General features: G+C 46.6%; 1 protein-coding gene across 9 annotated transcripts in view; it reads left to right on the top strand.

Moving 5' to 3' along the window:
* The window catches only part of LOC107189108 (serine/threonine-protein kinase MARK2-like), a 47,701-nt gene extending 20,843 nt beyond the window's left edge, over positions 1-26,858 (top strand). For 3 of the 9 annotated variants that reach the window (XM_015577565.1, XM_015577566.1, XM_015577561.1), the window contains 14 exons: positions 10,621-10,836; positions 10,945-11,323; positions 11,419-11,639; positions 11,759-11,870; positions 12,539-12,651; positions 12,785-12,992; positions 13,324-13,524; positions 14,255-14,438; positions 15,698-15,865; positions 17,637-17,757; positions 18,029-18,117; positions 24,969-25,010; positions 26,114-26,225; positions 26,396-26,858. In XM_015577565.1, coding sequence (XP_015433051.1) covers positions 10,621-10,836; positions 10,945-11,323; positions 11,419-11,639; positions 11,759-11,870; positions 12,539-12,651; positions 12,785-12,992; positions 13,324-13,524; positions 14,255-14,438; positions 15,698-15,865; positions 17,637-17,757; positions 18,029-18,117; positions 24,969-25,010; positions 26,114-26,225; positions 26,396-26,596 — 2,367 coding nt within the window. In that variant the 3' untranslated portion in view covers positions 26,597-26,858. Of the gene's footprint in view, positions 1-1,765; positions 1,779-9,998; positions 10,052-10,620; positions 10,837-10,944; positions 11,324-11,418; positions 11,640-11,758; positions 11,871-12,538; positions 12,652-12,784; positions 12,993-13,323; positions 13,525-14,254; positions 14,439-15,697; positions 15,866-17,636; positions 17,758-18,028; positions 18,118-20,778; positions 20,954-24,968; positions 25,011-26,113; positions 26,226-26,395 lie in introns of those variants that run through there. The other 6 variants (XM_015577570.1, XM_015577568.1, XM_015577562.1 and 3 more) reach the window with 6 other exon arrangements.
* Positions 26,859-27,221: the final 363 nt, after the last annotated feature.

The following is a 27,221-nucleotide window of genomic DNA, read 5'->3' as shown; positions in this document are numbered from 1 at the left end:
GTACGCTCCACTTAGCGGGGTCCTAGGGTTAAGCCATCAGCCGGCTCGGAAATAGATTAAAAACCAGCGGCCTGTATCTTCGCGCAGTATAAAATTCTTAAATCATTTCTCAAACGGATTGTCAAAGTGATCCGATCGATTGCACGAAAAATCGACCACCGACTAATTGCCCTGAAAGCGTTGAAATGGTTTTTCGTGGAAAATGTGCTGATTCGCGAACGAATCGAGAACGGGAGAAAGCAAAAACAACAAAACGAGCGTAACTCGTGGCCGGCTCGAACGCACCCATGACGGAGGTGCATCGCGGCGAACATGCAAATATTTTGACATGTGATTCTAAGTTAAACGTTCAGATGCACAGCTGTAGTTTTCATCGTCGTTTCGAGGAAGTGTTTTTTCGTTGTCTTTCGAAAACATCGTCGCGGAATACGTTTCTTTTATTCCGCATTTCTACGTGCCGATTTAACTTTAACTAAACCGAATTTTTTTCGTTCGGTAATCACGGCAATCGGCAACAGTCCGACAGAACGCAAGGTGAGGAGAAAGGAAGGGACGAGCATAAACGAGGGTACGCGCGTAACACCCACCTGTTCCAAACGCGAAATTTTCGCGCCGCAACGGAACAGCCTGACGCAGCTGCCTTACTTCGGTGTTAAGTCACTTTCCTCCGCGGCTAGATATCCTCCAGCCTAATCCGATAAATCACTCACTGTTGCGACGCCGATACAGTAGAAACGAACGGGTCAGAAACACGAAGAATTGCTCTTGTCAAGAATTTGTTATGTTACGCTAACCAGTTTCTCCGAGTAGGGGGCGAGAGCATCAAACACGGGAGTTCTCCGACTATTTCTTCGGACTCATTTGAGCGTAACGGGAGCGAGGAACTCGTCGGTGCAGAGCTGCCGAGAATTCACGTCTGTGAATGGTGCGCACTCGAACGGATCTCGAAGTCTCGATAAAATATAATCCAGTTTGACCACGATCCATCGAAGAACCGAGAACGGTGTAAACGGTTAGCACGAACCTTTCATTTGTTTCGAGGTCGGGAAAAGAAAACGGAAAATTCAGGAGTAAAGGGAGGAACGAAGGCTGTCGGTCTGAGTTCTTTATGTCCTCCTGTGATTCGTAGTTTCTCGGATCGAGTTCAAGGTTGTGGTCGATTCACGGTAATTGAAAAATTCAGAAAAATGTGGCGCGACAATTTTTTTTTCATTTATTTTTCGTAAAGAAACATACATCGAAGCACACATGTGTTTTTCTTTGTTGGAACGCGCGAAATCTGGGTGTACGACTCGCGCAAGCGCGTCGAAACTTTTGTAAGGTTTTCCGTTGGCATCGTGATCGCTCGACCGAGCGGGATCGAGGTTGCTCGATGGCGCGAATGTTTCAAAGCGTGCCCTCCGATCGGCGCGCTTCGTGGACTTTCATTTTTATCCAGCGTTAAACGTGGGCGCTGGAGCGTGTATCTCGTGCGCGGAGATACATTACGCGCGGAAGGTTAAACACTTTCTAAGCGTGTGGCACGCAGTACACTCCCGACGTACCTGGTCGACGGAACGCCGCCGCGTCGAATCAGAAAAACTGACGTTTTCAGAGTTGCTTTTACCGTGTCTCATAGAAAATGCGGTACCGCGATCTCGCGATGTTCCCCTGCCGATGACGATGGTGGCACGCGTTTCGAGAGAGGAGCGCACCACCGAGGCTGTGCCATGTATTTCGCAAGAATGGGCAGAAAGTTCGTAGAACGCGAGAGTTACGATCGTGGGATTCGTCGAAAGGTGAAGAATATATTTTTCGGGGTGACGTAGGAATAAACGGGATACATCGCTGATCGTTTCTGAGATTCGAGTGAACTCCCGAAACGGAGTCGAAGAAATGTCGGCGCGGCAGCGGTTTCTATCCGCATCGAGGGGCCCCGTTCGTCGTCTCTTTACGCGAACTCTCGTCCAGTCATCTCGATTTCGCGGTTGTTCGATCCCCTTTCTTCGATTGGAAACGGTTCGATAGATCGTGTCCCGGGTTCCGAGACGATCGAGCACAGACCTGCTATCGGCACTTGCACTTTGAGCTCGCGTTACGTAGGCTTTCGAGGCTGAGCGCGGTTGAGTGAGGTTGAGCGGGGACGTGGCGAGACGAAACGAGACAAGAGTAGAGAGGGCTTTGCCGACTCCAGTTGCTCGATACTCGATGTCGGTGAGTCACGAACGTGGCTTTCGCCGGTCGCCGCGTACAGTTGCTCGCAGTTGGTACACGCGGCCGCGAGTAGTGTACGCGCGCTTCCCGTCGTCGTCGTTGTCGTTGTAGGACGTGTCCAGCAGCGATTGCGATCGTCGACCGGTACGGCCTGGTGGTGGCTTCGTGACGGCCCTGGCGCACCGTGCCGCCGACCGGATGCGGTCTCCTCGCGATCGGCAAGGTCGGACCGTGTATACCGCTCGACTCACGAGTCGTTGCAGTAGCAGCCTATCTCCACGGCCTCGTCCACGCATCGATTCGAAAAAACTCGTTCCCTCCTTCGAAAACGAGTTTCGCTTGTCTCGAATCGAGCTGTTCGTGTCTCTCGTGTCTCGCGTCTCCGTCGACCAGCTGCAAGAGTGCGACGATTGTGGAGCAAAGAAACACGACTACTCAAACATGGTGGAAGCCGTACGAAAACGAAAATACGTACTCTTGCCTCGAACATTTTGAAAACATTTGCCACGCGCGACTTATCCGGTAAAAAGAAAATAAGCTGACTGACGATCGGTGAATGGAAAAATATCGCTCGCATGACTTTTTCTCTCCTTTTACAATGTCGGTCCAGGCAATGAGAAAATGAAGGAAACGGCGAATCGGGTGACAAAGTAAACAAAAGTAAATAGAAAGTAGCAGCGAGAAGGAAGCACGGATACGCATTGGTACGCTATTAACGGTCCTAGTTTTCGCTCGTTTTCTTGTCACGTGTTTCACCGTGTGCAAATCATTTTTCTCCATTTTTGGGCAGTTAGGTGAAAGGTCGACTCGAGTCCATAGAACCGTTGTTCGTTTGCTAGGCAAAGTGCGCTGCAACGAGAATCTCCGATAACCCCGTGTTTCGAAACGAACTTTAGAAGAGGACCGATAACGCTCGTTGGTCGTGTCAACGTGCCGTGGTACCACGGTAAACCTTAAAGTATTCCCCACTGTTTGTTTTTGCTGCGGGACACGATCGAACGTCTTCGACCGATTCCAATCGAAACACAGTAACACCAGTGCACACGAAAATATCGCGTCACCGTCAGATACACGTACACTTCGAGAATCATCCTACGGAATGCGAATAAAACTCTATTGAAAACTAGGTAAGCGGGTATTTAATCGACGCGAAATTACAACGATTAACCTTGTCGATTGCGGCGCAAACACTCGAACCGCGGCTCTCGACCAAGCCTTCGACGAGATCTAAATTTTGATATACGCGGACAGGAAGGCTAAGGCATTCATCTATTCTCTGCTTGCTGGACAAACTATACATCGATCGATCGATACGCGACGCAATATCTCGAAAATGAAGGAACCACCTTAAAGAACTCGATCGAGTTCGTTGAATTCTTAATCTTTGTAATGGCTTTGAAACGCCGAACAACAGCAGCAGCAACAACAACGAAAGAACGGCAAGAGATTACATAGGTTCGCGCGACCGTTCGATTGAACGTAACTTATTCTTTCCGTATTTGTCCTTGTAGACCACCTGTTTGATTTTTAAACGCGACACGATGAACAGAATCTACTGGCATGACGTCGCGCTGCTTCCATCGAAGGCAAACGCGATCACCGATAAGCCCCGAGAGACTGTGCGCGACGCGTGAACGTGTATACGCGAATCTTACATTTCCGTTCATCGAGAAATCTAGAGCACACGCTCGGCGATTAATTACGGATCACTTGCCGCGTCTTCTCGGTCGCAGCACTCTCCTTTCTCTTCGATCTCTCGACGTAACGCGACGCGAGCCGAGTCGAGGCGACGAGAACGAGAACGCGCACGCGTGTACGTATATGCGTACACGCTCCTGATAGCCGCGTATCTTATCCTATCGGCGATTACAGCACGCTCGTCAAGATTGTTTTTCGTAAGCGACGAAAGAAATTTTCAAAGAAGATATAAGAGCGTCTTTGACCTTGAAACGCGATAGCATACAATTAGTCAGCGCGATACTCCGAAATTTCCCGTCGATCCTGGATCCCGACGATTCACGGAATGGTTGCCGTGATACCATGGTGATCACAATTGCTGTTCTTTCTCCTATTTTTCCATCTCTGACCCTCGTGACTTTCACCTCGTTCTCGTTCGGGGGACAGAAACTTTTCTATACGGGCACGCGATCGCCGGAACTCGGCCGAGTTAGGTAAACGTTATCGCTTATCTACATCTACAGCTGATAACGGACCGACGAAGTCGAGTTGGCCGGCCGCGAGCTTATCGCTGCGAGGGAAATGGACCCAGTTGTTCGTAGCCGAGCGTTCGCGCGGGACCATTCGCTACTCGTTCTCCCCGTCTCCGTCTGTGTCTTTGTCTCTTTGTCATTGTCCTTCGTACGTCGCGCGACATCTCCATCGAATGAGAGACCTGTCAGCGTTCTTTCGTCGGCCGCGTACAAATCGTAATTCGTGCAGGTTCTTCGCGAGAACGACTACTCTGTCCAAATTACACGAGAGGAGCTCTCGTCCTCGACGCTATATCGGTGATCATTCTGCTTTCCGGGATCAGGATCGAGCGAGTTGGAGGGTTCGAGCCATCAGGATCCGTGGACGAAATCGATCGCTTCTGCCGCGTGTCGCGACAATCGGCCGAGTAAAATTTAATCGTCGAGTGGCGGTCGTGAAACCAACGCCTCGAAAACGCGCGTGCGCGCAGATGTCTTTATCGTTCGGCTCGACGTATGCGCTCGCATCGCGATATCGTCGCACGTTTTTCCACGGATTTCCCGATTCTCTGGGAATTCTAGGAGAACGATGATCACGCTATTTCAGAAAATCATTCGGTCTCGTTGACCATTCTTCGAGTAGCTCCGATACCGAAACCATTAGACACGCGAGTCGATCCGCTTTCGCGCCGACCTCGACACGTCGACGACGCGTTTGAACTTAACCTTCCGTACGACGATACACCGAATACATACCTAACCGCCATCTGGTCGTCGCGGTCCAGCTGGTTCGAGTTCCGCAACAGAGTTTGCAAGCCTCTCGAGTACATACGTACATACATATATAGGTATACATACTTATTTAAACGTTGATCGTCGCGAACGCTTTCCTTCCGACACGTCGTTCCGTCCCGACCAAGCGAAGCTTCACTTTTTCCATCTACCATCGACTGTGCCTACGTGTACGCGTCGCTGCTTTCTTTGCTTATCGATCTTTCTGTGTCATTGTGGCCAATGGGAGAAAACCGTGTCGACCAAGATTCGGTCGCGCCTGAATCGCAATTCAGTCCCGTTCTCATTCCGGGGGTCAACGGGTAAATGTGAATGTGCTGAGAGTGATAATAGTCCGTTCGTCGACGAGGATCGTCGTTCAACGAGTCGGCGAGAGGATCCTTAACGAGGCACGCATGTTTTTCTAACAGAAATCGAGCGAATCGAGCCAGTAGTGCCCCACCAGCCCACCGTCAACGTCGTCGATCCGCTCGGCCGGTGAATCCATGTTGAGGAATTGTCCACCGCGAACGAAACGTTTTCGCAGAGCTTCCTGACGACGTTCCGGCGAAGCTTGGATAAATCTCGGAGGAGTCGCCGGCAGCAGTTTTTCCTTCTCGTAGAAGCGGGGCCTGTCCGCATTCGCCGAGGAAACAGCGTGTCATCGTCACGGTCATGGACAATCGGGGGAGCCCGTTCTCTCGGACGCAACCGAGCAGAAGTTCGATTCGAACGCAAGTCGCTCGAAAGAGCCTCGGAACGACCGAGGCGAAGACAACGGCGACGGCGGCGGCGAACAGTCAGCGTCAGCAATCGTCGACGCCCCGACAAAACAAGGAATCGTTCAGTCCAAGATTGTCCGGAAGGTTCGTTGCTCCTCATTCGGCGCAGGACAATCTGAAACAGTGGGAATTGGTAGAAGGAGATCGCGGTCTGAGGGTCGTGGAAAAAAAGAATTCGCCGAGCCCTCGTTCGAGGAACGTCGACGGTTCTACAAGCCCCGGCGTCACCGTTGGAATCGGTCCGATCGTCGCCGGAAAGATTGTTCCTCCGGTCAATTTCGCATTGGATACCAGTCTTCAGGAAAAATTGATGGCATTCAAGGATTCCAAGATCGTGCAGCCGATTCCAATGTCCTCGGACGACGCGAAAATTCCCATTAGCCTCGATTTCATCTTGGAGCAACAGCAGCAGCAGCAGCAGCAAAGGAAAGGTAATTCGCCCGCCGCAGAGAGTACGGACATGCTCCAGAGATTGGAGCTGCAGGTCAAGGCCATCGAAATGGACACCCTCGCAGCTAGAGTGCGTCTGTTGGAAGCTAGCTCGGATTTCGAGCCGGAAATCCAGCTTCGATACAGGGAACACGAGGATCTGCTTCGAAATACGACTGATGACGAGGCCGAGGGGTAAATTTTCAGTCCTCCAAACGTACAAAACGACGGTCGATCGCAAACGCTGTTACGTCTATGACAAACTTCTGTTCATTCACTTTCATTTCCTTGTTTTACTTTCTGTTTTTTATTTATTTTTTTCTTCTTTCTAAGTACTTCATTTAGTCGTTTCGATTACTCGGTAATTCGAAATTAATCGCGTTGAAATATTGTCTCGAACTTTCATTTCCTTTCTTTTTGTTTTCTTCCGTTTGTCTGGTTTTTTCTTCTTCTTTTTTTCATTCTTTCCGAAACGGTAAAAGATAAAGGATGACGCGCGCGCTTCCGCTCTACCGAAATTTCGTAAAACTCGTTGGAAGGAAAAAGAACAAATGTGATGACGATACATTAAAACGAAAAGGGCCTCCGCGTTGCATCGAGGAGATGCGACGAGGAATTCAACGGGAAACGCTGGGATTACGGTGAAGAAGACTGCGACAAAATTATCGAGAACAGCGTCGGATACTAGACGAGGGCAGGAAACGGAAATGCCTCTCCGAGCTCACACCAAGGTACAACAAGCACGTGCATTAGCCCGCCCCACCGTCACCAAGAAAGATCAACGACACCATCAGCAGCAGCAGCAACAGCAACAACAACAACAACAGCAAAACAATGTGGTCCGTGGTGCTGTAAGGCCGTTGTCAGACATCATGCGGAAGGCCGGTCAAAACGAAAAGGAGGTAGATATCGTAGAATGGATGACGATTAAATCGAGGTAAACCTTTTCAAACGAGAAACTGTTCTCCGTGGAAGACGGACGGTGACGAGTGAACGAGAAGAGAAAAAGATCGATTCTCTCTTGTAATTCGCGCGGTGAGTTCCTCGGACGACTTCGAGGAACGTAAGCAATCAGATACAGAACAGGTTCAAAATTTAACGAAACATCGTAGTCATAACCAACCTGCCATGATTTTTATCGTCTGGCAAAAGAGTTTTAGTAGGTTCGACTGATCGAGATCGCATTGTTCCCTCGTAGACTAATCGAATGCGATGTTAACGCGTATCCGCGAGCTCGGTTCATGTTCACATTCGTGTTGCCGTTGACGTACCACGCTCTACGCTACGCACCATACGCAGTCTGTGGCTCATCCGTTTGAGCTAAAGTAATACGGACGGCTTCCCCGCCCGTACCACCGTGCGAATACATATCGCTCGACGAATGTCGGATGCGACAAAGTCGATTAACCACCTCCGCGTTACGCGCTTCAATCCTCACCCTTCGATACGTCCACCTCGGGCTGTTTTTCGTTTCGAACGAACGGAAAAGTCGTTCTCTACCGAATCGTTTTTATTACCTGTCTGATGGAACAATTCTCAAAGCGAGGCGATATGCAAGATCGTCTCGAAATCTAACGACAAACGCATCGATTTCACGACTATCGAAAATTCACGTCAAACTTGTACCGGTTCCTCTCGTAACAGCTTTTTATGCATAACAGCGAGTTCGCAGGAGAAGCGCGCGTGCCGCCTAGCCGGCGAATATCGGTGATTCGATGCAATCAGCTGACCGGGCGAAAACTCGATTTCGATCGCGCACAGAAGGGGGTAAGCAATTCTCTCCCCGAACGAGTAGAGGAATTGCGGGGGTGACAGGTATGCCAAGATAGGTAGAGAGAGCAAGAGAGAATACAGGCGACGTAACGATGGCTGTTCCTACTCGACATATTGAACGCATGCGTATAAGTTGCTCGGCGCGTCATCGGAGTAATTCGCGGGGAAGGTGGTAAGCAGGCGTGCAAGCTAACATGCAAGCAAACAAGCAGGCAGGGAAGCAAGCTAGCAAGCAGACAGGCAACTAGGCAGGCTAGGCAGGCAGACAGGGAGGGTTCGGGAAGCGAGGGTTTCAAGGGTGGTCCGCTTCCACGTTTCCAGCGACAGCGGCAGGGGGTGGTGGGACCGCGTATTGATTCCGCTTTCGCATCCCTCGGCTGTGTGTGGACTCTTCTGAGTGACTCGCGCGGCGGCTCGCTCGACTCGTCGGGGACACGGTCGTCGTCGGACGGCCGCGACGACGACCAACCTCTACGGTGTTCCTTTGTTCGGTATCGACGCGATTCACACCGCGTTCCGGTTCGCTTTCGAATTCGAATACGCATTTGGATTCCGGTTCCGATTCGGGTTCCTCGACTCGTTGGCCTGCACGAACAACGAGGATGCGCTTCGCTCGGCTCTCGGTCGACCTAACCCACAGACCAAGAACAGCCGGAATCAGCGACGTCGGATGCACCTGCGGCACGCCTCCGAAGTGACAGTTTCAGTTGTCGATCGATTTCTTCGAGCTCCTCGAACCGTCTTTCAGTTATCGTTTAAATAGTTCCGTTTAAACAGTTCGGCAAACGTAACGGTGACGCGTCGTCGCGAATCGCAATCCCAGTGTGCTACGCGGGGAATGGGTGTCGCGCTCGTCGAAAAGCGAATCGATTCCGTGGTTGCTCCCTTTCGACGAATCGTTCCGCTTCTCTCTCTCTCTCTCTCTCTCTCTCTCTCTCTCTCTCTCTCTCTCTCTCTCTCCCCCTCTCTTTCCCGGTGTCGTTCCTTGACGTTTCGGGGGTACGAATTTAACGTACACCCGTCGATGTCGAGACGAACACAACGTACAGTGTGTGTGTGTGTGCGTGTGTCCAGTGATGCATAGTGAACGATGCAATATTTTATTTTCGTTTCGACAACCACACGAACTCACTAAGAACGCGTACAAACGAAAGGAGGAGAGACTCGTCAAGAATCGCGTAAAGGGACGGTCCGGTCGTCTCTCTTTCGATAGGCAGTTTTCTTTCGATTCGCCGTTCCTCCTCTTCGTTTCCGTTCGAAAGGAACGTGTCGCGGTACCGTCTCGGAAAAAAGTTCTGTACTAAACCAACGCCTAGTTTTCGACGCGTGCAACCCTAGATAGTAATCGTCGACCCAACGAACTCGTGTATCCGATGAATGCGTGGAAATTTAAACGAGAGTTTCCCGCAAAGGACAAACCATCGATTTTCTTTTCCCCTGAATGCCCCTCGCGCTTATCGCGAAAGGATTGTAAATATCTGTAATTATCTGTACCGTAACTTCATGTAAACATGTTATCGAATCACGGTGGAATTTTCAATGCCGTTCGAGAACGGACATGGCTAGAACGGACGATAGACGAAGAAAGGAATCGTCTCGATTTGGTTAGCATACGCGATCGAACATTATCTTCGTAGCCGCGAAATACCTACGTATTTAAGGCTAGCATCGCGTAGACAAACCGTCTCCACGGAAAGTATATCTTCGGCATCTCCCGATGTGTAGATGCGCCACCATACGAAGTGACACGTCCTCCTCGCGTCCTTGACGTTGCCGATACATATTCCCGATTTCCCGCTGATTTCTCTATCTTTCGGGACATCGAAGAGATCGATCGGTGAATCAGTCAAGCTGGCGGCCTCGAAAGTTGCTGCTGCCACCTCTTGCAAGATGGTCACTCGTGGCCACGCGCGGGTAAAATAGAATCGCAGAAATACTATGTCTGTCTAACGTTATAATCTCGTGTTCTTCAGGATTCCTTTCGTTTCTGTTTCCGTTTCTTTCCGGTCGCGTCGTTGAGATCGCCTGACCTTGAGAAGTTCGCAAGGTGCAACAAGATCAAGAAGAAAATGTAGAAAGCAATAGCATAAATTTCGGGTTCTCGGTGAATTTATGTCGCGCATTACACCACGATTATTGTGTAATATCAATCCCTTCGAAACGATCCGTATCTGATAGATAAAATTATACCATCGACGATCGTTCGTTCGTCCCTGGAAAAGGTCGTGTATGGTCGCGCGTTCTTCTTAAGTTTTCTAATTTCGAGCAATCAGTAAAGAGATCACGAAGAAACAACAATCGGTTTTAATTTATGATATCGCGCGATCGTAAACGTTGGCGTAAACGTAAATTATTAACCACGCGAACAGACAGTTTTTCACGCGGCAACGACCGCGTAAAGTATTTTTCTCGTGTATCGTCGTTGTGTGCAGTCCACTCTTCGACTGTCACTAAAAGCTTTTCTTTGATGTTGTTCGTTGCAGACAGGGGATGGCGTGGGAGTGTCGAGTAGCGTCGGTCGGCTCTCGTCGAGGAGTCGGACATCGGAGGAGCCCCATATCGGCAAGTACAAATTACTGAAAACTATTGGCAAGGGTAACTTTGCCAAAGTGAAACTTGCCAAACACGTGCCCACCGGGAAAGAGGTGGCTATCAAAATTATCGACAAGACTCAATTGAATCCCAACAGCCTTCAAAAGGTGAGCCGATCCGAAAGAACCGTGTTTCCTATGATGTAAGAATACGATCGTGTGTCCCCGAGAAGATGCTAGACAGCCACGCGTTAAACGACCATATTTTCGTTACAGTTATTCCGAGAGGTTAGGATAATGAAGATGCTCGACCATCCGAACATAGTCAAGCTTTTCCAAGTGATCGAGACTGAGAAGACACTGTACCTGGTTATGGAATACGCCAGCGGTGGCGAGGTGTTCGACTACTTGGTGTTGCACGGTCGAATGAAGGAAAAAGAGGCCAGAGCAAAGTTCAGGCAGATCGTGTCTGCTGTGCAATACTGCCACCAAAAAAAGATTATCCACAGGGACTTGAAAGCTGAAAATCTGCTGCTCGACAGCGAAATGAACATCAAGATCGCCGATTTTGGTTTCAGCAACGAATTCACACCTGGCAACAAGTTGGACACCTTTTGCGGATCGCCTCCCTACGCGGCACCCGAACTCTTTCAGGGTACGTGAACACGCGTCTTTTAGATTACTCGGTTTCGGATCGTGCATCATTGACAACCGCCTTTTTTTTTTCTTCTCTTGTGTCATCGTCGACAGGTAAAAAATACGACGGTCCCGAAGTGGATGTCTGGTCGTTGGGTGTGATATTGTATACCCTGGTGTCCGGCTCGTTACCCTTCGACGGCTCGACTTTAAGAGAATTAAGGGAAAGGGTATTGAGAGGAAAATATCGAATTCCGTTTTACATGTCTACCGATTGCGAGAATCTACTGAAAAAGTTTCTGGTGCTGAACCCGACGAAACGAGCCTCCTTAGAGGTACGTAACGACGAGTTTCGTTAAGCGTTCCACCTAAATGATTCACGAGCGTGCTCTTAATCGCTCCGTTTCACATTCCTCTTTACTCTCTCTCTCTCTTTCTCTCTGTACCTTTCTAGACTATAATGAAAGACAAATGGATGAACATGGGATACGACGACGACGAACTTAAACCGTACTTAGAACCCGAGCCCGATTATAAAGACCACAAGAGGATAGGTGAGTCTGCCAGTATGTACATAACACTTACTTACTACTACTACTATTATTACTATTACTATTACTACTACTACTACTACTACTACTACTACTACTACTACTACTACTACTACTACTACTACTACTACTACTACTACTACTACTTATTGTTTTTATGTAATCATGCATAGTCGTTTCGTTTACGACCACCCGACGAATCGAGTGACTTTTTGGTTATCTTACTTTCGCGACGCAAAATGTGCCTTGGTACGAAAATAATAAATATAAAAGTTACTGCGCTCGCTCTACGGTGGTCGTAATCGAATATTTCTCGAATTCCGAGCCCTTAAGTTCTCGAAGACACCTCTTGCTTCTTCGTTCAAAGTCGACGAACAATCGTGAACGGAAAGCCTCTCGACGAGACTATGTATATCGTAAATCTGTTTAGCAAAAGATGTCTCCGATTACATACTTTTCTGCACAGCGAATTAAACTAAAGCTTTTTCTTAAAATCTTAGTTTACCTTCCAAACGCATACGGTGCGCCGTTCAGTATATCGATTCGATCACGAATCGACTAGTAGCGAGCAAAAGGAATTATCTCTAGCAGAGAAGCGGTTTGCTTTCAATTTGTCGCGTTGATGTTCGTTGTACCGACACTCTTAGTGGTTGTGACTATGCCGCTACGCCTGTTTGTTTTAGAGGCCCTGGCTAGTATGGGATACACGAGAAGTGAAATAGAAGACTCGTTGGAGCAGGCCAAGTACGATGACGTGTTTGCCACGTACTTACTCTTGGGAAGGAAGACCACCGATGTGAGTAGCGAACTAAAAGGAAAACGAAACGAAATGAAATGGGCGGGATATGGGTTGTATCGAGTTCCGTTAAAAGAACGCATGGTGTAGCTGGCCTGGAACCGATTACTAATCGAATCGTGTCGCTTCGCAGCCGGAATCGGACGGTTCGCGGTCAGGCAGTTCATTGTCGCTGCGCAACATTCCGCCGCAAGCTGGCTCGGGCGGTGGTGGAGGAGGAGGAACCGGAGGAGGCACGGGTGGTGCCGTGCAGAGTCCATCGCACAGGGGTGTTCACAGAAGTAGTTCCGCTAGCAATCCAAAACCCAGTAGACGGGTTTCGTCCGGTCTTGAAACGCTTCGTAAGTGAATCCAATAAGTCTTCTCTATTACGATACTGCCGTTCGCGATACGACAACGACAACGGCGGCGACGACGACGACGACAACGACGGATTCAACGAATCCGAGCCGAACGTTCCTAATATTTATATAAGGGACGAAAATGTGCTCGTCGGTCGACCGTTCAGCCGATTCGACATTGAACCATGCCGCCAACGTCCTGCCTACTGACAACGATTGTCGATACAAAAATAATCGTACTCGCAGTCATGCGATGCACACGATCCCTGTATAGTAGTACGTACGTTCGTCCGGTGTGAAACCGTGTTTATATGTTCCTTTATCTCGACAGGTGGTTCGCAGACTCCAGGAAACGCGTTAAATTATAATCACTCGACTGCAACAACCGGAGGAACGGTGACCGGAGGAAGCGGCGGTAGTAATTTTAAACGGCAAAACACCGTGGACGCAGCTACAATCAAGGAAAACAGTGCTCGTGTTTCCGCGAGCCGACCTTCCGCTCCGAAAAACAGTCCAGGGCAACTAGACACCAGTGAGTTCTCTTCGATGTCCCATAGTTTTCGTTACAATTACCACGATCTTTCTCAGCCGATCGTTTGCAATGTCGTTCGTTGTACTTTAAAGCTTAGCAAATTTATACGTAACTGCTTTGAAGAAGGTTGCTGCGTGTTCCACTCCCCTGAATCTATCCGACTCTCCGTACTGTGTAACATTCCTTTTCCGATGTGCCGTTGATTCGGTTGTACGTTCCTTGATCCTCCCCGAAGTCCCTGTGCAGTACCATGCACACATCGTTAACGCCCGTTCCTGGATCGAGACGTGTATCGTTGTTTGTCGGTTATGTCGGAATCCAGAGCGGAGCTTCGCGATGACGCCGTTCGCACTCCCGTTCAACCGAAGCCACAGTGTCCTTTGTTATCTAGTATCGTACACGCGTATACGTTCAGCGTCGTATCTGCTTCTTCTCGCGTTCCTTCGTCGCGTGACACGCGACTACTCGTTGTGTCTTCGAGGAGCCCATGGTTTGTCTCTAGATTCGAGACTACTACGTAAACCGCCAGTGGTTTTCCAGCTGTCCTGTAGAAGCAGATCAGACGTTGTTCGATTCGAAAATGTTTCCTTTTTTTGTTTTTTTTTTTGTTTTTTTTTGTCGATTCCGACACTGTCTCGTTGCCATCGCCTGTGTTATAATTTAAAGTACGCTGCTTTGTTTTGTGTTGAACTATATCTAATGAGGCTTGCAGTGACAATGTTCATTCTAGGCGTGGGTACAAGTCCCGGTGGTAGGGGATGGGCAGGCAAAAGCAACACGATGAATACAGGGGCAGGTGGTGGTCGGCCTCTCACCTCGCCTGCCCCTGGTTCTGTTGGTCGACGTAGCACCATCTCCTATGATCAAGCGAAAACGTCCTCCTCGTCTACAGAACGAACCAACGATGCACCCAGGTATAGTGATATCCAATTATTTCTCTGCTTCGCATATGCCGATAGAAAGCGTTTCGATTCCATCGAGACGAGAAATTGAAGAAGTCGCGTGTCGTGCGTAGACACTGGTTCCACAAGATCGAAACGAGTACGATGCCATACAACTGTCGTGCGTGCATACGCGCGTGTGTGCGTGGTGTAGTGATTTATACTAGCTGGCATAATTGCTCGTAATGTATAAACGCGTGCGAGATCCAGTGTCTACGCTATCGAATCGTGCTCCTCGTCTCTTGCACTCGATACGCGCGGTAAAAAAAGTTCGATTCGTAATTGGTTACTTTACAGTTTCTTGTCGACTAAACAACAATCTTAATTGTACCAACTAACCATAGGCGATCGATTGTTCGCGCGTTAAGTATACTAAACCAGTGTAAACGAACGTTGTTTTCACCACGATCCGACTATACGTAGCAATAACAAGAAGAATAATCTGTCGTTAAGCCCCGGGGAATTGATTTGTTTGTTTTGTTGCTCTAGCATGTTGGCTGCTGCCTGCCAGTCGTTCGTTTCAAACCACTTTTTTTACGGCTTGACAGATGTTAACCGAACAGATAGTCTAATTGAACGTGTATACTTACACATACAGTTTGCTTGCTAAAATTCGTACCGAGTCACAGTTACATTCACATAACTACTTTACTACTCTGTCTGTACAAACGTAAATCTAGATTTACAAGCGTACGCGTATCGAAACAACCATCGACATCATCATACATGTATCATTCATATATTTTAGCATTTAGTCGTATTCTGTTCCTCTCGACTCGTTGCGTATCCGCGAGCTCAAGTTGTTCGCAGTACAGGACAGTATTTTCGTTTACATCGAACCTTCCTTGGCTCCCCGCGATACATCTCCCCCGTGTTCCTATGGTATTGATTTTCGGGGAAAATTCTGTTTCGCTCGCGTTTCCATTCGTCTACTGTTCTTACGTTGGATTGCACTCGGTCACCCGCGAAAGCAGCGTGGAACGATGCTTGCGAACTAAATGAAAACTAAAGGAGAACTAAATGACCAGTAACATAAGATAGAGACTATAGTCGGTCCACGAAATGGTTTACCGGGGTCGATGAAAATCGCGAGTCGCGAGAACGAGTGGTTTCGTTTCTTCTCTCAGAAACTATCGCGCTTCGTTCGACGGGAGCGATCGAAGCTGTATTATGTAAATGGTAGAAACGACGGGGCCGGATCAGGCAATCAGGTTGACTAGTTTTGTGCGCAGCATGGGCGAGGGCACTAGACCGACACGGGGTCACACCAAGTCTGCGAGCATCAGCGCAGGTCACCGATCCTCGAGTGGCGTACCCCCCAGCGACCATTCACTACTGGACCCTCAACCACGCAACGCCCACAACTCCCTACTCGCCACTGCTGACCCTCTTAGACAGAGGTACAGGTCCCCTAAGCCTTATCAGCCAACCCTGTGTACATTCCTCCACTAGAACAAATGTACCAACGGTCTAACGTGTAATCCGCGGGGAACGTTCAAACAAATCGCCGCCACCCTTTCCATCTTCTCCGATTCGCCGTTCCTCCTTGGCCTTCTCGCATTTTTCGCATTTCTGGCCCGTTTCCATCATCGAGACACCGTAAACTTCGTCGCAAAGAGAACAATAACGCCGTGTCCTTTCTGTACGCGGATCGCCAAAACGCGAAACACGTTCGCGTTAGAATTCCACGTTAGACTATTGGAGCACCCCACACCACGAAATATAACGGAATATATTTCTTTACGTTCGTTCGTTCGTTCGTTCGTTCGTTCGTTCGTTCGTTCGTTCGTTAGTTTGTTTCTTCGTCCGTTCATACGTTTCTTTACTTTCCTCTTGGGCCACAAACTTTCTTAGGGTAACTAATAGAGTATTCCGTCCATGTGCGTTTCAAATAATAGTTCGTCACGGCGAACCGATTGCAATACCTAGACAAAATCTATCTACATCGACTTTTCCGAGGAGACAGCTTCTTCGCGAACAATTGCTCTCGTAGGTTCTCTAGGACAGTTTCTGGTCACTGATTCGTAATTCCATTGAACTTTTCTTGATTTCGTATGTAACTCGCATGATTGCTATCGTTAATTTTTTTGTTCTCGTCATCGGCTTTGGTTCTATTTCTTTTCTTTCGTTTTTTCTCCTACAACACGTAAATATACCTATTGTTTCTCGTACATCAGTTTCGAACTGGAATCGCGTTTCCTGCGCGAAAGCAGTTTCATATTCTTCATCGGACTTGTTTGTAAAACGACCATAAAACTTACTATTATACATAACATTAGACGCAAAGCAATTTAATCGTAATTTAGTTGCGATCGTTTAGTAATCGCATGTAAACCGTAGCGCATTGTTCAGTGATTGTACATATTCAGAATTTAATGCAATCTGTGTAACAAATCGCTTCTGTTAGTTTCTTTTTTCTATTTCTGTACTAACTGGTATGGTAACGACGGTAGTACACCATGTATCGAATAGGCTAATCAATGGGTTCTAAGTAGAAACATATGTATGTTTTTCATTTTTGCACGACACCCGACGATAAGGTTGCCGATTTATCGTCGTACGGGCTTATCCGTGAATCGTCTAGTTTATCGCGTCGATCAGCGATACATACAGCATTGTCTCTCACCTTGCGTCGCTAAAGCAGACTGACTCGATTTTAGTCGGCGGAGCATGTGCAAACAAATGGATTGTGTCGGTACATGAATTTTACTTAACCGTCGATCGATACATTCGTCGGCGAAGAGAAATTTATTTAAAATTCTGCTTTCCTAGCCGAAACCATCGAACGCTTGCTATGTAACACGTACAGAAGATTATTAGATATACATATGTGCCTACCATCGCTTGTGCATTTCTAAACGTTCTCTCGTAAAATAAACGCGCTGCCGCGCGTGGCCAGTCAGCACTTTTTATTCTTCCCTGTCCTAGTTTCTTTTTATTTTGCATCTTGACACTTGCTGGTTCCTTAACGAAACTCCGTACGGAACGAAGGCAAACGGCCTTCCGTATTTCACGCACTATCAAATGCTCTATCGGAGAATCTACACGGAAAAGGCAATTATCATGCGTAGTTACTATTGTTCCCTCCTTCTTCTTTTCTCTTTATTTTTCTATATTTAAGATAGCGACGAACAAATTTAATATAATGAATGAAAAACTATTTCCAATTAGCCTGGGTGTGTCTCCAAGTAACAGACTGGCAACACCTACAACACCAGCATTTCCTCGAAATGTCCCAAGTCGTAGTACGTTCCACTCTGGCCAGAATAGAGCTCAGCGAAATTATAGTCAGGTTAGTACTCCAAAATATCGATGTATAATGATATCCGTCGTATTCCATACAACGATTACGACGATTATCTTGTATACGAATAACTATACATATATTATAATTATTATTATTATTACTATTACTATTACTATTATTATTAGTATTATTATACTTATTTACTAGTTGTTGTTATTATTATTATTATTATTATTATTACTACTAGTATTACTAGTTATTGTTGTTGATATACAGGATCGTATATTATACGTGTGTCTTTTCATGGACTTTCCAGGGTCACACTCACACGCAGGACACCAATGCAATTAGCCCGCTAGCGAGACCGTCCTTTTTCTCCAAATTATCCTCGAGGTTCTCCAAACGGTAAGTTTTCTCAGTTCAATCGACGTATTTCGAATAGTCATTTTTCGACATTCGACAGCATGCTAGTACACGTACCACTGTAAAGTACCACTGTTCGTCCGCAAATATACGTTCGTGTAGCATCTTACGACCGAAACATAAGCCAACTATGTTTTCCGCGAATCAAACGATTCGCCTTTTCGGCTTCGCCTTACGATCACGAGTATAGAGAGGTAAAACTTTTTCGAAAATCGATTCGATCGTTTAGTTTTTATCGCGTAACCGGTCGTTCGAATCGTCGACCTTTTGCGACACGACAGCTTTTGCAGTGGGCCCTCGATGCATGCGTATCAATCGATCCGACAAAACGAACGACTTCTTGGACTGCGTTTATATGCGTTCCGAGATCGTTTAAACCAGTCGAACCTGTCGTTTGCATGCGATACGACGATTCTATTGTTTTAAGGATGCACAATGACTATGTACTTCTAAAAGATTGGATAATCATATGACATACGTTTTCTATATGTCGTGTTATACACACTTTTGTGAACACTTACGTTGTAAAAGAAAAATTAAAATCTGTGCGACACGATCGGCCGACAGTCCGATGAGCCAGCAGCGACCATTATCTGTGAAAGCCACGAAACACACGTAGCTTGTCCGGGGAACATTTTTCAAGCGGTCTTTCAAATGCATATTTTTTACGCGACAATTACGCATCCTCGATTCTGGAGCGGAACGCGTTCGTTCGATCGTCTTTTTCGTTTCATTCGCGTGTTATTTTTCTTTCTTGTTTCTCGTCCCATGTATCGTTCGCTCTCTACCGGGTTTCCATATAACCTATCGTTTAGCCGGAACGTTTCGAACGAGGAGCAGAAACAACTGCACCGCATCGCATCGCATCGCATCGCAACGCATCGTATTGCATCGCATCGCATCGCATCGCATCGCACTCCCGTTCCGTATCCATTGTCGGCGAACGTTTCGTCCTGTTCTCGAGAAACGGGGAGAGACAACAGCGGAACAAGCCGTTCGAATTCGTCGACGAAAGCGATACTGGCTTGGCCGAGTTTGAGCCACCTCGCATACTCATTGTGCATCCCTGTGACTTGACTTGAACGTAGCCGAGGCATATCCTTGAGATCTATTATATTACCTACTCTATATACACACGTATACCTACTCTGTATTCTATATACACATATATCCATATGGGACTTGCCGAACTTGTCGATATTGCCGAGGAAAAAACGACGATTGAAAGAGCGACGACGCGCGACGCGTGATTTCCATCGAACGCGTACTTATATATTTATAAAACAAAGAAAACTCTTCGAGAGTTTGAAGCGATTGGAACCGCCGCGCCGATCGCGCGCGATCACGCAACTGCCACGGAATAACGGGAGGGAGAGTATTATATTCGTTTCGGCGTCAACGACGCGCGCACTTTCACGATATGGTCACTGGACTCATCGTTGATACAGGTCTGACAACAGCATAGCCATTGGTGCATCGTTTCATTCTTGACACTTGGTCTAATTATATACCGGTGTGTGTGTGTGTGTTATTCTATGCTACAGGACGTGAACCGATTAAGCTTGGCTTCGTTCGAGTTCCGACGAGCGCATCTAACGCAATCTTGCGATCCGTCTCTCGAAGGAAGGCGAATATCGTGTGCGCGTTGTCGGACCTGCCCCCGATGATCAACGGATATCGAGATGCGTCGGAGAAAGAACCAAAAGAACCAAAAGAAACGAGATTTGCCTCCGTTATTCTGTGGCATGTACCGGCGACGTGGAAGCTCGAGAATCGAATCGAATCGAATTCAATCGGATCGAATCGGTCGGTCCTTCCGTATCCCCGAATATTCGCGGCAACCTCGGATACTCGGATTACCTATACATATGTATAGGTAAATACGGTCTCCTCGCGTTCATAGCCGCGAGTTGCGATCGCAATCGCATCGGTGCAAATTTACGAATGTGTGTCATCCTGACGCGCGACAAGATACAAAATAACGCCTTATGCGATTAGATACGCGTATGCAGTATACTACTCGAATTCGTGCCTTTCCCAGCCTCAACCTGCCAACTCTATACTACGTGTACGTACGAGAAACGCGCGTTTATAAGCCACTCGTCTAAATATACACGTATGTATGTATACTACAGAGGATACCCAATCTTCTTTATATTTTTATACGTATACGTATTCGTACGCAGTTGGTATCCGCGGGCTTCGTTTTGTCCTTTCCTCGGAGTAAGAACGAGCGCGCGTCGTCGATCGCTTTCGATCTAGGATCCAGTTCATCTTACGCCTCGTTCGAATATCTCCTCGTATATAACGAAAGCTGTCTCCCTCACGATATTTTCCTCGATTTCTGCAACTCGTGATCAGACTTACGTTTCTTTTCGCTTGACTCTCCTTCGACTAATGTCGCGCCGCGTCGCCCCGAATGCAACACACTCGTTTCAATTGTTCACGGTCCGAATGATCGCGACGTCAGAAGTCCATCGTGAACGCCGCGCCGGTTTCCATCGTCGTGAATACGCACGCGATCGTGCACGCGAATTCCGTATGATAGAGGAAATGTGGTAAAATGGTACTAACAGAACGTAACACCATCGATTTTTCAAAGACAATGGAGCACATATACATTATTCATTCGTACATTAACAGGTTTTCTAAGTGAAGAGTCGAGACTCGCCTTGTTTCCCTCGAGCCGAAATGAGAGCGAGCCGCACGTCAAATATCGAGCAGCGGCAAAATATACAACCGCTTTACTGACAACATAATTAAAGCCCGATTGAGTGGCCAGCCGTGACTTCCTACATAGCGTATTCTCCCTCTGCCCCCCCCCTCCCTCCTTGTCTCTCCATTTTTTCTGCCTCTACTTTCCCTCACTTTCTGTTTGTTAACACTATTAAGTAGGATTACGATGAAAATATAACATAACGTTATCGCTTTGTGATACCATATTCTTACGATCCCAGGAAAGTATGTTGGATAACAATGATGCTTGCTTGCATTTAACAAAGTCAACCTCAGTTCCCCATGAATCGAGCAAAAGTTCTCGGTTCAATGTTCGTTCGGTACCGTTTGTCGCCATCCGTCGACGTCCATACGGATACGAACTACTTTTCGTTGAATTTACTTTTTTGTTTTGCGCCATTACGATACGCAACGTCGAAACATCGAGCAAACACCGGCTACTCGTTTCACCTTTTTTCCGTCATTCTTCATTTGTTTTGTTTGTTTTTCTTTCCTTTTTTTTTTGTTTTTTTTTTTATTGATATCCAGCATAAATTCCTTGTACCGGAAAAATATAGAATTTGCGTTTGGTGTTACGGCCGATTTTCACATCGATAGCGAACTCGTTCTTTTACACGGTAACGACGGACCATCATCCAATCATTATCATTCTCTCGTTCGCTCGAGAATACATTTATTTCCGCGAATACGCATGTTTATCGCGATATACATATGAGTGTACTTTATGTAAATACATTACTCTATATGGCCGCAGTATTTTGAATCGCCGAGCATTTTGTGTACAGTCCCGCAACGCAGACGCAGACGCATGTGTAACACGTTCGACGCTAATCGAAACGCCGAAAGACGCTGAACGTTCGTCGAACGTGCGATGAACCGCGTGGACGAACGAACTTTCGGAGAATCGATACCGTTGTCGGACTACACGCGGTCTACGTCATTTATCGTTTAACGCGTGTTTCTCAACATTGTATACCATACAAAGTTCCTTGGTTTTCTTGCATTTAACGAGTCGGCGAACAAGGTGATCCGATTCTACTTTTCTGTCGTTTGGTTGCTCGTCGTGAAGACGAATCGATGAAAACGATATAAACTTTCGTTCGCGGATGCTGAATCCCCACGAGAAATAATTAACTGTACGTGGTACAACGTATTTCACTTCGTTCTCTCGTTCGCGTCGTTCGTCTGTCCAAACTGATTCATCTTTCGTCGGGCTTGTCACGTTACGCGTATGTATCATACCAGGAAGTTACCCAGAAGAATTAGCAAATTGTCTCGCGACGGAAACACGTATTGTCCCGGTTTCTTTTGTATTATGCATCTTGTTTGCCGAGATACTCTCTCTCTTTTTTCTCGATTTGCCTGGTCATCGATATCGCTTGAAAACTGAACCAAAACGCGAGCAACGTTTTCATAACAGCGTCCTAATTAATTGCAATGATTAGCGTATTACGACGCGTATCGGTCGATTTCCGTTCAGTTTGTCGCGAAGCTAAGCTCGACCGGTGAATCAAGTGACTGACGACGGCTGCGAACGATTCATGTCCGTCACACGTGTTCCTCTCTGTATCTATTGCATGGAATCTCGATTCGTATTGTACCGATCGAACGATAGGAATACAGCCTAACAGAGAAATCGTGTATGAGTTTCGATGGTAATCGCGAGGCGACGTGCACTTTACATGGGGTTTCGCGTTCCGTTCGAGAAATTGAAGCGAGGGAAACGTACAACCGCGCGATAAAATGGAGGCAAGTAATTTTGTCGACACGTTCGACGAACTCGCGATAATTTTCGTCTCGATCGGTTGCTTCGTAGATAGCGGTTTGTTCCGTGAGGAATACGGAAAGATTAACGACGACCTGCGGGAAACGTTAAGGAAACAGCATTGTCTTCTTACCGTTAGTAGCGATGCTGATGCGTAATACCCAGTAGGATGCGCGAGTATTGGTACATTGGTAGCTCACGATCAATCTTTCGTCCGAACGGACTCGAATCTTGCACGAGACCGGAGAACCCGTTATCGAAACTACGTGCCTTCCTCTTTTTGATATTGTACATATATTTCACGCGCAAATGCTATTTTCCTAAACTATGGAACGAGAAAAGACGACGTCGCCGAATCATCATAGTTTTCTGAAGAATAACGGCGAAAACGTAGCGTAGAACGATGATGATCCATCCGGTCGGTGCGTAGAGAGCATGCAATGCGCCGAATCAATAAAATAATTGTCCATCTAATTATTATTTATAAGAAAGAGATGCGGAACCCGGGAAAAATTTTGTAACGCGGAGAGACGAATAAGCGCGAGCGCACGCACCTTATATCGACGATTTATTTCCAACTGCACCGTGATACGGATCTCTCTGGTTTCCGCGTTCGTTTATAACGATCTAATTTATCAGGATGATCGTCGATCGTAGGATTTTCTTTGTAATCGATTCTCTCCGACACGTTGCGAAGCATACACACACACACATACATACATACATACATACATACATACATGCAGCATTCATACATAGATACGTACATACATACATACATATATAGGTACATATATCGTTCTAAAACGCGTCGTTTTCTTACCAAAAGACATATTACCTCACCTATCCCACTCCCTAATTCCCTTTACTCGGCGACGAGATAGGAAGGATGCGTGAACGCGGCGGATCGGCGTAGAGTACAAGACTAGTCTAAGACACAAGAACAAGAACGAGAACAAGCACGTGAAAAATGCCGAAGAAAATGCGCGTGAGATTACGGATGCCGCGCGCAGCTAATAAACAACTAACGTTTTAACGCGCACCTCACGCTCCAACAAACGAGAAAGAAGCGTAGAAATGACAAGCGACTTCGATGCCGCTCGTCCGATCCCCTATAAAACCGTGTCCAAGCGAACTAACCGGAGAAAGAGAACACAGAAAACGGACAAGGAAAAGATATACGCTACTACGTATATGACGATAGCGCATTTGTAAATTGTTTAACGCCGTTTGCTGCGCTCCAATGCTACGCCCGTCCACGCGTTTCCAACACCGTTTTTCTACTTTCTTGATTTTTGTTTCGCGACAGTGAACATTTCGCAGCGAGAGAGAGAGAGAGAGAGAGAGAGTCACAATCGATCGATGGAATATCACCTTGGACAGCGTCTGCCTTGAATTCTTACGAACTGGAGGGCAGTAAATAGCACGTAGAAAACAGAATAGAAATATTATTTAAAGTAATTTTAAGAAGCAATAATAGTAATAATTTCGTATTAATAAACATGTTGAAACTGTCTTGTATATGTGGTATCAATTTATTTCTGAATCCTCTATCGAAAAGAAGTGGTTTTCTCGAGCGAGAAGGTAAACCGTTTCACGCGTTAATCGGAGATCCCACCAAAAGCGTCACCGCACAACGGATCGAGGGATCACAGTATTGCACATACGTGAATGTTGAAAACAATTAAGAAGAAGAAGGAGGAACAGTTCAAAATAGATACGAAGAAATTATTTTGCCGCGTTTGGCTCAGCATAATAACGCATCGCATTTGTTATGCTGTAACGCATTTGGTGGAAAGAAATGCATTAGAAATAATGCGAGTTAAATTCTGTGCTGCGACCTACCCGTCACGCGGCGACGTATTTTGTGGAATGTTCGCTTTATTCGTGCATGCGTTCTCCGTACATGTGTGTCATGGACTGGTTTCTTTCGTACGATAGATATGTCACGCGAATATTTCTCTCGGTCGTAATACTCGCGCGTCAGGTAGGGCGATTGCCAAAGCGCTTATCCCGAAATGTCTCCCTGTAAACGCTAACCTTCGTCTTTTTGTTTAGGATCGAATCGATGAATCGAGTGTAACGATCGTTTTATGAAACTTTCACAAACTATCACGTCTTGTCCTTGTATTCGTAATTGTAATCGTAATCGTAATCGCAATCGCTGCCGCTGTACAACCTCGTGTTCCATCGTAACCGTAATTGTTTACGGTTTCGCAATAGGTGTGCAATGGTGATAGAATGGTGGTGGTTACACGTATAAATTCAATTTAATTCGATGATTTATCATGTTTAGTGTTTGTTAGCAACTGCCTTTGTTTTGTTATTTCAGCCCCACGGACCCATCCGTACCCCCCAAGCACCCAGTAGTGAGGTACGTTGCTGCATACCATAATACCACGATCCATGCGCTCTAATTTCTCATTCTGCTCCTCCGTTCTGTTCTTTCGTTACATTTCTTTTTCTCATTCGTTATACTTTTTTTTTTTTTTTTTTTTTTTTTTTTTTTTTTTTCTTTTTTTTTTTTTTTTTTTTTTTTTTTTTTTTTTTTTCATTACTTTCTTGCGTACCTACACGTTAAATTTTGCGTACGTTCTCTTTGAATTCTTGTAACCTTTAACCATGTATTTTTGGACGCTTCGGATCGCTAAACGACAGTACCAAGTAACGACCATGTACGTCTGTTTCTGCAAAGCGAAACTCGCAAAATGTTCAACGAGCGAAGAACGATACAATACGGATACATAGTATACCAATGCAATATCGACGACAACGACGACGACGACGACGATAATCAAGAAATTGTTCGTTTTATCGAAGAAACAACGGAAAGCAAAAGATCACGCGTTCATGGATCATCGGGATTATCGTAACAAGTTTCTGCCACGACTGCATAAATGCGACGCACTCGCTTTTACATATGCTTCGTGTTTCCCCCGTTTTTTACGGCTTTTCCAACGTTTTCTTCTAACGGGTGATGTACGTAACCACTTGGATTACATCGCGACAGAGATATAAACCATGAAACGTTTTCGAGGAGGTAGTGTGAGATTATTTCTACGGATGCGTAGGATCGTGTGTGTGTGTGTGTGTATATATATATGTATATCTATATACATACATATATTTATCGCGATATTACGAACATTTTTCCACAACTAACAGTCCCCAGGATTAAGACTTTCCTGCAAATTTCTCCGTGTGTATGCGGCACAAATTGCACGTACCTATGCATGTATGTGACATTTCACGTTTTACATTGCACCCTTCAAATCATCGATTATCATCAACAGCTTGCTAAATAAACCTAGTGTACACGACTACGAAGGCACACAGACCGATACCGATACCGATACCGATACCAATACCAATACCGACACCGATACGGTAGAATCGAATACGATGCTAGTGAATACGTCTGTCGCATGTTCGGCGTGTTGCTCGAATGTGCGGATTTAAAACATTCTTTTGTTACAGCGGAGCAACCACTAACGATGAGCAGGTTAAACCACGCAGTCTACGATTCACTTGGAGTATGAAAACCACCAGTAGTCGAGATCCGAATGAAATCATGTCCGAAATTCGAAAGGTATTGCTCTAAAACCATCGTAAAAGCTTTGCGTTCCTTTTTCTTTCGACAAGTACCGATACGCGGCGAACTGATCGTAACGAAACTTGTCCGATCAAAGTCTACGCTCTGAAAGATACGCGAAAGGAGAGCAAGTAAATTGTTTACTAACGGTTTGTCGATCGCTTTAGGTACTGGACGCCATGCGTAAAAGCTTCCTGCTGCTGTGCGCGCACGGCGACGCGGCGACAGACAGTCAAGTACAATGGGAAATCGAAGTTTGTAAACTGCCACGACTTTCGCTGAACGGCGTACGTTTCAAACGCATCTCAGGCACCTCGATTGGTTTTAAAAATATTGCCAGCAAGATAGCGAACGAACTGAAGCTGTGACTGCCGACGACAGGCTCCATAGCAGCCCGCGCCAACCCATAACGCCCTACAGACCTATCGCACGGACTCCTCGCAGCCATCGGCGACCACGACAACGTTTTCTATTCTTCCTTCTTCTGGGACTTGGACTCCGACTCCGATTCTGATTCCAACTCCGATTCCAATTCCGATTCCAACACCGACTTCGACTCCAACTCCGATTTTGATTCCGATACCCGAGAAATCTTTGTTTGACAATTTCCCGTTACAGTCCCAGTCGAACGACGGAAGTCAATCCAGGATCGTACGAATCGTGGTCATGGGAAACCCGTTGCTGGGACACTGTGATCTCTAATGGTTGAACGCGTATTCATGTTATTTAAATACTCCCGAGTGCCAAATTGGAACTAGGTCGGCTTTTCGAATTATGGTCTCGTCGCGAGACCGAAGAAATGGACGAAAAAAATGGAATGAGTGGGAAAGACAGAGGGAGTTTGCGTGCACGTGATGATCGTTTACCAAACAGAGAAGAAAGGGGAAAAACGAGGAAAAGAAGGAAAAGATGGGAATGGGACGATCAGCGATCGTAAGTTGGAATTGTAATATGTATTCGTTCTGCACGCCGGAGAAAGCATGCAACGAACTA

This window comes from Dufourea novaeangliae, unplaced genomic scaffold, assembly GCF_001272555.1.
Source record: "Dufourea novaeangliae isolate 0120121106 unplaced genomic scaffold, ASM127255v1 scaffold125, whole genome shotgun sequence".
In the NCBI taxonomy this organism is placed as follows: domain Eukaryota; kingdom Metazoa; phylum Arthropoda; class Insecta; order Hymenoptera; family Halictidae; genus Dufourea; species Dufourea novaeangliae.
The sequence above is the reverse complement of the archived record's forward strand: the minus strand, read 5'-3'. Positions and strand labels throughout refer to the sequence as shown.